Source organism: Vanacampus margaritifer, chromosome 2 (assembly GCF_051991255.1).
Source record: "Vanacampus margaritifer isolate UIUO_Vmar chromosome 2, RoL_Vmar_1.0, whole genome shotgun sequence".
Taxonomy (NCBI): Eukaryota; Metazoa; Chordata; class Actinopteri; order Syngnathiformes; family Syngnathidae; genus Vanacampus; species Vanacampus margaritifer.
In genome coordinates this window covers 37506976-37519961 of record NC_135433.1, presented here as the reverse complement: position 1 = coordinate 37519961, position 12986 = coordinate 37506976, and the positions used below count along the sequence as shown (strand labels likewise).

Sequence of the window (12986 nt, the reverse complement as noted above, 5' to 3'; positions counted from 1 at the left end):
TTTATTTTTTCAAAAAAGTAGACGGTGGTGCCTTCCTTGACTTGGAAGGTTCATTTGTTCTGTCTCAAATTATCTTTCCATATTGAAGTGAATGTAAATGCCATTTTTACATTCCAGCCCTCCAAAAAAACATCAACAAAGATGTGTATTTATTTTTTAATAATGAAATAGCACTACAGAGAATTGGACTTTATATGAACATACACTAATAACCATAATTAGTAGAATATGAAATGTGACTACTGGTATTTATTATCACAAGCCATTAGAACATTTTGCACAATTTGAACTTTAATACTGCACTTGAATATATGAAAAGAAAAAATACTTATATATTATTGTTCATTGTACATGTATTGCAGATAAGTTTTTTTAAATAGTTAAATAAATGTTTTTAAATAGTCCTTAAATGCAATGATTAAATGCAAATGCATTAGTCCTTTACTCAAACGTTAAATACATCCGATTTGATAGAAAAAAAGCACTGTACTTGAAAAAAATAAAATAATAATAAATAGCACAGTGCTGGATTTTTTTGTTCTTTTTTTTAAGTCGAAAAAGGCTGTATGACACAAGCTTTTTTTTCTAGTAAGTAAAAAAACTGCTTATATATTGTTCATTTTACATGTATTGCAGATAAAAAAAAATGTAATAGTTAAATGTTTTTAAATAGTCCTTAAAGATTAAATGCAAATGCATTAGTCCTTTTCTTAAACATTAAATACATCCAATTTAATAGAAAAAAAAGCACTGTACTTGAAAATAATAATAAATAGCACAGTGCTGGATTTTTTTGTTTTTCTTTAAGTTGAAAAATACTGTATGACACAAGCTTCTAGTAGGTAAAAAAAAACCTACTTATATATTGTTCATTGTACATGTATTGCAGATAAGTTTTTTTTAAATAGTTAAATAAATGTTTTTAAATAGTCCTCAAATAATAAATGCAAATGCATTAGTCCTTTACTTAAACGTTAAATACATCCAATTTAATAGAAAAAAAAGCACTGTACTTGAAAAAATAATAATAATAATAAATAGCAGTGCTGGATTTTTTGTTCTTTTTTTTTAAGTCGAAAAAGGCTGTATGACACAAGCTTTTTTTTCTAGCAAGTTAAAAAAAACTACTTATATATTGTTCATTTTACATGTATTGCAGATAAAAAAAATGTAATAGTTAAATGTTTTTAAATAGTCCTTAAAGATTAAATGCAAATGCATTAGTCCTTTTCTTAAACATTAAATACATCCAATTTAATAGAAAAAAAAGCACTGTACTTGAAAATAATAATAAATAGCACAGTGCTGGATTTTTTTGTTTTTCTTTAAGTTGAAAAATACTGTATGACACAAGCTTCTAGTAGGTAAAAAAAAACCTACTTATATATTGTTCATTGTACATGTATTGCAGATAAGTTTTTTTTAAATAGTTAAATAAATGTTTTTAAATAGTCCTCAAATAATAAATGCAAATGCATTAGTCCTTTACTTAAACGTTAAATACATCCAATTTAATAGAAAAAAAAGCACTGTACTTGAAAAAATAATAATAATAATAAATAGCAGTGCTGGATTTTTTGTTCTTTTTTTTTAAGTCGAAAAAGGCTGTATGACACAAGCTTTTTTTTCTAGCAAGTTAAAAAAAACTACTTATATATTGTTCATTTTACATGTATTGCAGATAAAAAAAATGTAATAGTTAAATGTTTTTAAATAGTCCTTAAAGATTAAATGCAAATGCATTAGTCCTTTACTTAAACATTAAATATATCCAATTTGATAGAGAAAAAAAAAGCACTGTACTTGAAAAATAAAAATGAAAAGTAAAAAAATAGCACAGTGCTGGAAAAAGGCTGTATGACACAAGCTTTTTTTTTTCTAGTATGTGTAATTATATTTCATGTTTAAAATGTGACTAATGTTACATGTATTGAATTCAGTGCTTGTTTTGCATACCACTAGAGAGAGCCTGCGTACCACGAGTGGCACGCCAGTCGTCTAGCACACTTTGAGAATCTTTGAGCGTCCGCTGGGGTGGTGGGTTGGAATGTCAAGAAAGGGGAGATCCCGGCTCAGGAGCCGTGAGATCCAATGTTACGGAGCAGCTGAGATGGGGAATGTACAGTGAGCTCCGACACTTTGACAAGTCATGCTAACGCTCAGCTCCTGCTTGGCAAGATCATAAGATCATAAAAGTTAGGCATATTACAACTTGATAGATGATATTATTACATAGTCCAAAAAATGTATTGCATAATGAGTGTGACTAAACAAAAAAGATATTGTTATCCAATCACATGTAGCATGTAGCCCTCTCTGGTAAATTGAGACACGGAGAACAAGAGTGGGCTACGCCCATTTTTGTCATTTTGAAGTCAAGCGCATAAATGAATAGAGAAAAGGCATTCAAAAGAGCGAAATTCAGAAGCAAGGAAGAGAACATATCAACTAGCTTACCAAAATGACTAAAAGAACATGCAACGACAAACACATTAACAGAAGACTTTAAAAACATTTCAAACATTTGAAAATGAAGTCAAGAAATAAAATGTCACTTCTATTTGCAGCTTATTCCAGTTGCGTGCAGCATGACAGCTAAATGCTGCTTCACCATGTTTGCTTTGAAGTCTGAGCTGCACTAATAGACCCGGCCGGGTCTGCAGACCTTAGAGCCCCACTGCGTTTAAATTCAATTAGCATTTCTTTGATATATTCAAGATCCAAACTGTTCAGTGATTTCTAGACGAGACCGGCAGAAGAATTTTAAAATCTTTTCTACAGCTTTAATTCAATATGAATTGATTTGACAGATGTTTGCACATGGAGCACTATTTAGCTAATTTTGTTAATCTAATTGTTAAATATTCTAGATATAATAGTTTATATGTATTATTAAATTAATACTGTAATTTTTTATTATTCTTATTTTATACAAATTTTAGTACACTAATTATTTAATTGACAAAAGTCTGAGAAAAACTTTTAATTTTTGTAAAAAGAAACAAACTGTTACTTTTTTTATATATAAAACACCAAGATATAAACCCCCAATTTTATTCCAGCTATAAATTCTACAGCTTTAATTCAATATGAATTGATTTGACAGAAGTTTGCACATGGAGCACTATTTAGCTAAACATTTTAATAATCTAATTGGTAAATATTCTAGATATTATAGTTTATATGTATTATTAAATTAATACTGTAATTGTTTATTATTCCTATTTTATACTAATTTTATTACACTAATTATTTAATTGACAAAAAATAATTGACAAAAGTCTGAGAAAAACTTACATTTTGTAAAAAGAAAAAATATATATTTTTTATAAATCACCAAGAAAAGTGGCTATGCTTTTTCTTTGGTTTTCTTTTTTTCACCACATAAAATACATGGCAGCCATTAACACTTCTACAGTAGGCCTATGCCATTTACAAATTTCACTTTATGAAGGCTGTATTTTGCGTTTTCTTGAACTTTTTTGTGACCCTTTATCCAAAAAATTGAGCTGTGCTTTTCGTCTTTTGTGCATTTGTAATACGACACTCCAGTCCAATTAATGAGGATTTTATGAACATCACAGGATTAACTATGAATGTGTTCTTTGGCTTTACTTAAAGGTGTCCTAAATCACATCCAGGCCCAGATTGTGTGTGTGCTTGCGCGCTCATATGTGTGTGTCACAAGATCCTCGCACCTCATATTCCCTGAGGACGCCCGCGTTACATAAAGCGCAGCTGCTAATCTTTTTAAGTCGTCCTGCACACGCCTGATAGCTTCTATTTTTAACCGGCAAAACCCCAGGCCAAACCCGGACCAGGCAAATTGATCCGCGCCGGTCGCACATGCTGTCCTGAAATCGGAGGAAATTTGCAGTGCGCTCGGCCCGCTCGCCGTTTGTGAGCGCTCCATAAGCCTTCAGCTGGTCTGGGAATGCTCGACAGGGTTCAAGCCGGGGAAGAAGCATTGACACACTTTGGATGATTAAGTCACAGCCAACTTTTCATACGACCGCATCGCATAAACTGCAGAGGATAAAGAATCTAGACACCAATGCTATTTGTTAGCTCACCTACAGTGATTGGCTTTGTTAGCCTTAAGCTAAGCAGATTTTAAGCAACACAATATGGCTAAAAAAAAAAAATTAAAAAACAGCACAACACAATTTGGTTGTTTTAAATAATTTTCTTTGTTTAATGTGTAGTTTGACAGTAAACCTCAGGCGAAAGTGTCATCAAAATAGCTTGAAGCCTCTTTTTGAAAAACTTGAGTTGAGTCTATTGGCACCATTCAGCGCTCATTTCTCAAATTTCCATTCACAAGTCAAAGCAAAAAATGTGCTAAACGATAGCTCGTATCTTGAAAAAGTCATAAGTCAGAGCACTCATGCCTCGAGGCACCACTGTATTTTGACATTTAAAAAAAAAAGTGGATTCAATTGTAAATAAAAATTCGGTTCTCATTTCCCACAAGCAGATTTCATATTTATTTAGAGGTGGTTCAGGCCACATCTGAAACATTTAGAACAAAAAGTCATGTCCATTCAAAACAACAGCATTGCGAGCTGAAGTAGGAGATGTCATTTTCATGTTGACATGTCCAACAAAATCCCATTTTTGAGCCACTTTTGACCTTGCATCTGATCAATATGAGTGGCGTCAGTGGTGTGACATCCCATCACACGGCTGCCCAAATCGATCACGAGCCGCTGCCAGTAAAATCATTCCGACTGTCTGCGTGCTATGCTGGGAAATCTGAGAAGAGGACTTGCTTGATTTTCATTTCTTCTTTTGTTTGCCTTCAAGTATCGCATCCATCACTTCATTCTATACATTCTTTCATCGGTTCTGCATCGGAGAACGTTGATTTCCTTTATTGCATTATTTCATTTATTTTCATTATTTGCATTTTTTTTTTGTTCTCATCTCTGAATTTGAGAAAAAGTCTCTGCAAAATTCCTATACTTTGTCTCATTATGTGTTTTCAATTGGAAATCTTTATAAGAGCTATAGTCAGTTTGGGGATACTGTTTTGGAGACATGGGTGACGTGACGTTGAATCAATAATGTAGATTTACAAAAATATTGAACTCCATCTGCTAGTTCAGGGGTCACCAACCTTTTTTAAGATGTGAACTATTTCTTGGCTACTGATTAAATGCAAAGGCCTACCACCACTTTGATACACATTTCTGAAACAAATCTGCTCAAATTACATTTAATGCTATTATTATAATTATTATCAAGACAAGATTGAAGACTTCACTCTGTCCAGAAAAACTGTGAAAAAAAAAATTTTCCCCGTAAGAATATTAATGGTAGGTGGTTTGGAAAAACAATTATATAGCAAATTATAGACATACTTTAGGTTAAGGTTTTTTCAGGACTGATACAGATACCGATTATTAATAGAAAAGGAGGCCAATAATGATATTTGGAGCCAATATTAATTTGCAGTAAAATGGAAAATACTGGTATCAAATAATAATAATAATAATACAGACTTCAACAGTTTGATGGCTCCTCTTTTTTCCTCTTTGACAATGGAAATCTTTCTTTTCTTTTTTTTAATTCTAAGAAAAAGTGCAAGGAGTTGCCAACCTCATCAGCATATCATAATAAACAATCACATTAATAAAACTAAAATAAGTAAATAGCTCCCTAAAGTTTTATACAGCACGTAAAGCTTTAAAAAAATTAAAAAATAACTAAAACATTAAACTTTCACTCCTTTTTTTAATTTCAAAGACAAAAAGTTCAGGGAGTTCTCAAGGTCAGCAGCATTTCTTATAAAGTCAAGTGAACATTAAAATAAATAAATACATAGATCCCTTGAAGTTATCACAGTTTTAAATTGATCTCTTATTGGCCATTAGATAAAAAAAAAAATCAATGCCAATATTCATCAAAATGCCATCTAACAGCAACAATATAATCGTCCCGGCCGATATCGGTCTCCCCTAGCAAATCCTCAAAACTCACCGAGGGAACTTTATGCTCGAGGTATTATGATTGCATTTACTGTGTAACACCACTAGGAGGCATATTCTCATGGTGTCCAACATCATATCTGACCCTGACTTCCTTTGGATTGTGCTATGATGTTTGGATCAAAGTTGTAGTCCTTTAGGTGTAAAGGTGGAAACCAACGTAATCTTGTGTTTGCATCGCAGAGCTTCGGATGTTGACGACTGCTCGAGTCGAGACGACTTGACTGGATGTGAAACATGCAAGACAATCATTTGTCACTCACATCCCATCAAGGACATGAAGGACATGCTTCACACAAGCTCCTACTGAAAAGCTTTACTCTCTTCGTTCGCATGAAGGGACTGTGGGGTTGTGTTTTTTGGGGGAGGGAAAAAATGTGTCTTATTGTCTTACATATTTTGTTCTTCTGAATGCCATGTGGTTGAGTCATGTACAATGATGTTTTGGGAGCTTCTGTGGACGATGCAAAGGTGGCATGCGTGTAGATATCCTTTTGTTTTCTGTCATTAATGTGTTGTTTTTGCCAGATGGAAATTGTCAACAAATGAAGTCAATTCAGAGGTGAGAAAAGTGTTATTTCTAAATAAAAAAATGTGACCTTCTATTTGTAATATAAAGGGAACTGTCAAAGAATAAACAAGCTTGTCATTGCTGCACGTGTGGTCATCATTTACTTATACAGTGGAACCTCGGAGTCTCGGAATTTATACAATTCAGACTTCAAACAAAATATCTGTGAAAAATGCCTCGGAGATTCGAACACCCAAGCAAAGCAAGCTAAGCCGAACCTACCTTGAAAACGGGGAGCCGATCACGTTGCGGTAGTTGAGGCGATGCACTGCTCATTTCCAGTCAGATCGTGAATTTTCCCGGAGGTGCTCCATACTCGCGAGTGCATTTTGATTTTTCCACGACAATTTTCTTCGCCATGAGCTCAAAGAAAGACAACAGTGCCAGTGGCAGCAAAGAAAAACATACAGAGCTACGAAGGAGATTATCGCGCCGTTGTAACTACCGTGACTACTTCTGTAAATACTGGCACGAGGACCCCCCTTAGCTGTTCAACATTGTGCCTGACGCACACAAGGACTGCTTAGTAGTCTAACAATATGCCCAATGTAAAATACACAAACTGAACTAAAGCTAGCATTAACATAGCATTTATCATCCACTGATGCCATCACACCACGACAAAAAAAGGTAAGGTATTTTTTAGTGTTTAAAATACTGCACAAAGTGTACATGTTTTTTACATAAATTTTTGTTTTTGGAGCTTGGGAACGGATTAATTGCATTTACATTATTTCCTATGGGAAAAAATGTTTTGGAGGTTGAACAATTCGGACTTTGAACACTTCGCATGAACGAATTATGTTCAAACTCCGAGGTATCACTGTATAAGCTAACCAATGATTTCTAGCCATAAACACAACAAACATGAGATACATGCAGCTTGCAGTTAGTCAGCACCTCTCTCTGCAAGGGATTTTTTTATTTTTTTTTATGACGCCTGAGAGCTGCAATGACTCGCTTAGGCTGCCAGTCACATGGCTTGCTGCCACACAATCCATCCAGTTGCATCAGAAAAATGTGTGACGCCGAGTGAGCTAAATATAGCGCCATGAAAGCGCCACCATGGTTTTCCCCTTAAAAACTCCTAAACACTTATGATTCACTTGAAGTGTTTAAATTTAGGACTACTCGCTAAAATCTCATCCATGTTGGCAGCTTGGCATCAAATCACGTTTTAAGAAGCTTCTGAGGTGCCACATTCCTGCCCCTGACCCTCCTCCACAGCAGGTGGAACATTTTTGGGCTTGTATGCAAATGAGAGCCTGCCTCCTCCAGGAGAAGCGATCTGATTGGCGCTCCGGGCAACTCTCGTCCTTTAAATAGCTCACGCCGAGATTGTCTATCAATGAAGTAGTAAAAGGGGGGGAACGGCTGAGGTCCGAGAGAGAGGAGAAGGCTTTGAGATAGCTTTAGCGTAGCGGGGTTCCCCATCTTTTAGTTACTGAATTCAAAAAACAAAAAAAAAGGCGACCAACATGAAATTCATTATCGGTATTGGAGGGTGAGTATCCGTTTGAGCCCGTCTGAAGTCCAGGTTCTTGACAGCAAAAGGTCATTTCCGTTTGTCCGTTCCTCAGCGTGACCAACGGTGGCAAAACCACCCTGACTAACAAACTACTCAGGACGTTGCCCAACTGCTGCGTGGTGCACCAGGATGACTTTTTCAAGGTAAGAGTTGATGGCGATGAAGGTACGCTTGCACATGAGGACACAAGCCTCAAATTCTGTCCTGCCATGGCAGTAGCCTAGTAACACAAGTGGCTGATTGTCTCCTGGACAGCCAATCATCAAGGTCCAGCGTCCCCTCTTAAAGTCCAAAAGAAACGTGAGCTTTGATTGGCTACGACAGCAACCGTAAAGGTTTTTGTAGAGAGAAATTTGGTAAACTGGTAACTTTAGTAAGCGACCAATCCAGGATCCATCGCCAATCGATTACAGATCTTGCGGTCGGACAGAAAATCAAACTGGTCGACAGTAACTGAGTGGGAATCAGCCATGTGTACCACTAGACTCTCAGTGACTCCCGATCTTTTCCCACTTTACTTTTCCGTTTTGCGAAATACGCAGTGTGAAGGATGTACTGAATTGACTTCCTAAATGTTTTTCTGCTTTTTTGTTTCTGAGCGGCGAGATAAAGTATCTGGATCTGATAGCTAACTTTTGCTTTTCCTAATCTATGCGATACCTACTGAAGTTTGTAGGGTCCACCAAATTAACGCCCCAAAACGTTTTTTATCCAGTGCCTATTGTTTTTGTTTTCCTGTGCTACGAGATATCTAGTCTAGATGAACACCCCAAATGTTTTGCCAAAGCTGGTCAAAATTGCTGTGACATCAACCCACCTTTCGGCGAGTGCTTTATGGCACGAAGCCTGGAAAAAATACACGGACCGAGCACTGACTGAAGCAGGTTCACGTCCATGGGTCCGGGTCAATGCAGACGTTCCTTCTCAGTCCGTGTATTTTTACAAGGCTTCGTGTTATATCATGGCAAGGACGGGCCAATGTCACGCCTAATCTTTCTTTTGGGTCGATACAATCGTCCAAATGAACTACCTGAAATATGTGGTCTGTAGGTTTTGATGAATGAAAAACTGCAAAAATGTTTTGAATCCCTCAGTTGCGTTACCGGGTTGTGAAATACCTCATCGGTATGATCCACTAAATTAACCCCCCAAAACATTTTCATCTCATCCTTCTTCTGCTACGAGGATGAGTGAACCCCCACGTTTTTGTTTGTCCCTCTTGCGATCTTTTCAAGCATTCTTGCACTGAAGAGTGAGCACGCCCCTAAATATGCTTAACTATCCTGTGCGACTCCAACCACAATAACCCCCTAAAAAGATGGCGCACTCCTTTAGGTGGAGACGGGTCCTTGACTTGCCCTGTCCAGGTGTGATCAGCTGCGACAGGTTTACTAGGTTGCAGCAATGTTTTACTGGTGACTGTTATTTCAGAAACCCGATCAAATAGAAGTCGGGGAGGACGGCTTTAGACAGTGGGATGGTAAGAATGGATTTCCGTGTAGGAAAACCATATGCAGTAATGTACCTTTCCTTTCCTGCACATTTCCCATTTTTTTGGTTTGGTAACCAATCCAATCCTAAATCTAAAAACAGTACATTCACACAGTATTCCTTGTGAATGCCAGAGACATTCACTAACAGTGACTAATGTGTGTTAACAGCACATTGGTGAGGCCCAATGTGCTGAAACGGCCTTTTCTTTGTCCCTTTTTCCCTGCCAGTCATCTCGGCGCTGGACATGGAAGCCATGGTCAGCACAGTGAAAGGCTGGCAGGAGAACCCGGTCAAGTTTGCCCGCTCCCATGGCGTCAGCCTGTCACCAGAAGCCGAGGAATACGGCTCGGACCAGAAGGGGATCCATATTCTCCTCGTGGAGGGCTTCCTCATCTACAACTACAAGTGGGTCACCCCTCCTCCTGACACGTCACTGGTAACCTCCAGACCTCAAAAAGCTCATCATAACAGGATCTCATCTCCCTGCAGGCCTCTTATCGACGTGTACGACAGTTGCTTCTACATTTCTCTTCCTTATGAGGAGTGCAAGACGAGGAGAAGGTAGCGGACTATCTCACCGTTGTCACGACAACAGTCACAGCAGTCCTCTAATACGGTTTTCATTGTGTCTCAGCAGTACGAGAACATACACGGTCCCCGACCCTCCCGGTCTGTTCGACGGCCATGTCTGGCCCATGTATCTGAAGCATCGCAAACAAATGGAGAGCCAATGTGACAGAATAGGTACGAAGATGAGCAATGGTGGGGTAACAGCCCCTTTTCCTTTTGATAGACTACATAGTTAAAAAATAATAATAATCAATGAAACCACAAGGTGTTTAACTAGCCCACTATAACTGGGCCAACCAATGAACAAGCTGTTAGCTTAGCTAGGTGCTAATGTACCCTGCCTCATCAGCAAGCTTGGCTGCTGTTAGCCTGACTGCTAAACCAGGAGAATCAATGGACTAAAATTAGCTCAGACCAACAACAAAATCAAAAAATCAATGGACTAAAATTAGCTCAGACTCCCCCCCCCCCCCCAAAAAAAAAGAAAGGAAACTGTTCAAGACTAAAACAACATGTACGCAACATAAGTAGGGCAACAGATACCTGCTTAATTGTAAAGTTTAGCTACTTATTAAACAGGAAAGAATAGGCTGCTAATCAGCCTCCCTGTGAAACTAGCTTGGGTAATCAGACAAAAAAGGACATGGCTAAACTTCTGATATAAAAGAACAAGATACATAACTAAACTACTGGACAATATACTCGACCTACTAAACTAGCGTAGCTAGCTACTTATCTGGGCAGGAAAGAATTGGCTGCTATGTTAGCATACCTGCTGCTAGGACAAAAAACAAAAATATTGATAATAGAAACAACTAGGCTACGCTATGGATAAAGAAGAATATGCTACGTGGCTATAGTATTGGACAAGCAATTGTGCCTACTAAAGTTTAGTCTGGCTGTAAATATTTGCTGGAACTGGATAAGTGGTTCGGAAAATACATAAATGGACAAAAGAGAATAGGTTGTTAAGTTAGCTTGACGGCTAAACCAAGCTAATCATTAGACTGAAAAGAAGTCATCCAAAACCTCACTATGTGGAGTCCATCTTAGTCAGCAAGCTGGTAAGCAGACAAAGATATACAGTACATACCAAACATGTACATAAACCTAAACATACATTCGCTTGTTAACTGGCAGACTTCATAGGGCTCCATTATTTGTACTTTTGAGTGAGCCTATTAAGAAAAACTAACGGCAGTCAGAACCATGATGTTGTCTACTTGGCTGGCGGTACAGATTCTCAATGCAGCAGAGAAAAATTAACTTTTAATTTCAATTTCAATTTCAATTTATTGTTTTGCATGTAAGCACTAACTTCTGGATCTGGTGGGGCACTGGCTCATTTTCCCCAAATATAAAATTGACTTGTTTGCAGCATCCTAAAAGCTGTCTAACCACTGAATTTCCCCTTTAGAGTACCTCGATGGAATGATTCCGAAAGACGATATCTACTCCATCGTGTTTGAGAGCATCCAGAACACCCTCCTCAACAACTTATAGGTACATTCACTATCATGATAATATCATAGATTATGGTTATTGTGATTTCTGATGGTTACTTTTTTTTTATTACTTTAATTGTATTTATTTATTCATAGATATTTAGCACTGACATCTGTTTTCGTCTCTCCACAGCAGGATGACGGTTGGGAGGATCTTGTGTATAGATAATGTAAATAACAACGACCATTTTAATGACATGTACGCCTTGTAGAATGTGTAAATAGTTGTGCTGAGCAGCACACATTGTCTTTTGTATCACTCTGTCCGAAAAAGATAATTAAAAAAAAGCCTCCCCTGCTTCGGCACGGGTTGAATGAACATCCATGTACATGTTGCTGTACACGTTTGTCAAACCGAAAACACATAAAGTCAACGTTGCACTCCAGTCTGTTTCCTGTTGTCTTTTTCACTCAGTAGTTTTCATGTTTTATGAGACTACAGATAAGATCAAATCCTAGATCATAAACATTTATGATATGCAATAAACAGCAGGAAAACCAACAAGCCATTGTTAGCGTTTTTTTATTTTTATTTTTTTACAACAGCTGCCCTTTCACCATAAGTACCAATTGAATAAAAGTCCTGCAAAACATCTCTTTTTAAAGCGCAATATATATTTTTTTTTTATTTGCAGATATTGGGTTTTATTTTTTTATACTGATTATTGTTGTGCAATATATATTATATATTTTAAGTGTATATTATATACACATAGTTTTTTGAAAATATAAAAATAACAAAAAATATATTTAATTTATCATACAGTATATGATCAAATATCAAATGTGTTGATATTACACTGATTACTGTATACATATATTTATAGTAGAGCTGTCAAACGATGACATTTTTTAATCAGATTAATCACATTGTAGAATTTTGATTAATCACGATTAATCGCTTAATTTTAAAAAATGGCTTTTTATCAACATTTTTCCCCGCCAAATTTGAAGAGCACCACCAAGAGTTGTTTCTTTTGGCATTTAATGTTATGAGAACGTCTTCAACATTTTTTGATCCACTGCACACGCTCATCCTCCTCTTTTTCTAATCAGTTAATTACTTGCATAATTTAAAATGGGGAAAATATGACCCCAAAATGTTGACATGAAAAAATATTCTAAATGTCATACGCAAACATTTATTAAATGCTTTACTGTAATGCATGTAATTATGTTTATTGCTAAAACACAACCTGTGCTACCTTAAACGTAGCCATCCACTGTCACGCTAAAGGATAATCGATGGTCAAAATGAATAGTGCGATTAATCTGCGTTAATTTATGATTAATACAACCATTTTTTGTGATTAATTAATCAGTTAACG

The 12986-nt window shown here is 36.6% G+C and overlaps 2 protein-coding genes across 6 annotated transcripts in view; both read left to right on the top strand.

Annotated features, from left to right (window-relative positions):
* The window catches only part of LOC144043624 (caytaxin-like), a 38195-nt gene extending 31548 nt beyond the window's left edge, over positions 1-6647 (top strand). For all 4 annotated transcript variants that reach the window (XM_077557459.1, XM_077557457.1, XM_077557458.1 and 1 more), the window contains one exon: positions 6174-6647. The gene's annotated coding sequence lies outside the window, so the exon portion shown is untranslated. The remainder of the gene's footprint in view (positions 1-6173) is intronic.
* A 632-nt stretch (positions 6648-7279) lies between these two features.
* LOC144043698 (nicotinamide riboside kinase 2-like) lies at positions 7280-12020 on the top strand. 2 transcript variants are annotated; one of them, XM_077557604.1, is made up of 8 exons: positions 7280-8065; positions 8142-8232; positions 9521-9569; positions 9811-9988; positions 10073-10144; positions 10221-10327; positions 11571-11656; positions 11792-12020. In XM_077557604.1, exons 1-7 carry the CDS (start codon positions 8040-8042, stop codon positions 11654-11656), a joined length of 609 nt encoding a protein of 202 aa, XP_077413730.1. In that variant the 5' UTR covers positions 7280-8039; the 3' UTR covers positions 11792-12020. The 2 variants fall into 2 exon arrangements, with proteins under 2 accessions (XP_077413730.1, XP_077413729.1); XM_077557603.1 differs by having other exon boundaries at positions 10218-10327.
* The last annotated feature ends 966 nt before the right edge of the window (positions 12021-12986 follow it).

Excerpts from the sequence above, each read along its gene's own strand:
- LOC144043698 (XM_077557603.1), top strand. The coding sequence starts at position 8,040 with ATGAAATTCATTATCGGTATTGGAGG. Across the intron at positions 8,066-8,141 it reads TTCATTATCGGTATTGGAGG|CGTGACCAACGGTGGCAAAA; the intron begins GTGAGTATCCGT and ends TCCGTTCCTCAG. Across the intron at positions 9,570-9,810 it reads CGGCTTTAGACAGTGGGATG|TCATCTCGGCGCTGGACATG; the intron begins GTAAGAATGGAT and ends TTTCCCTGCCAG.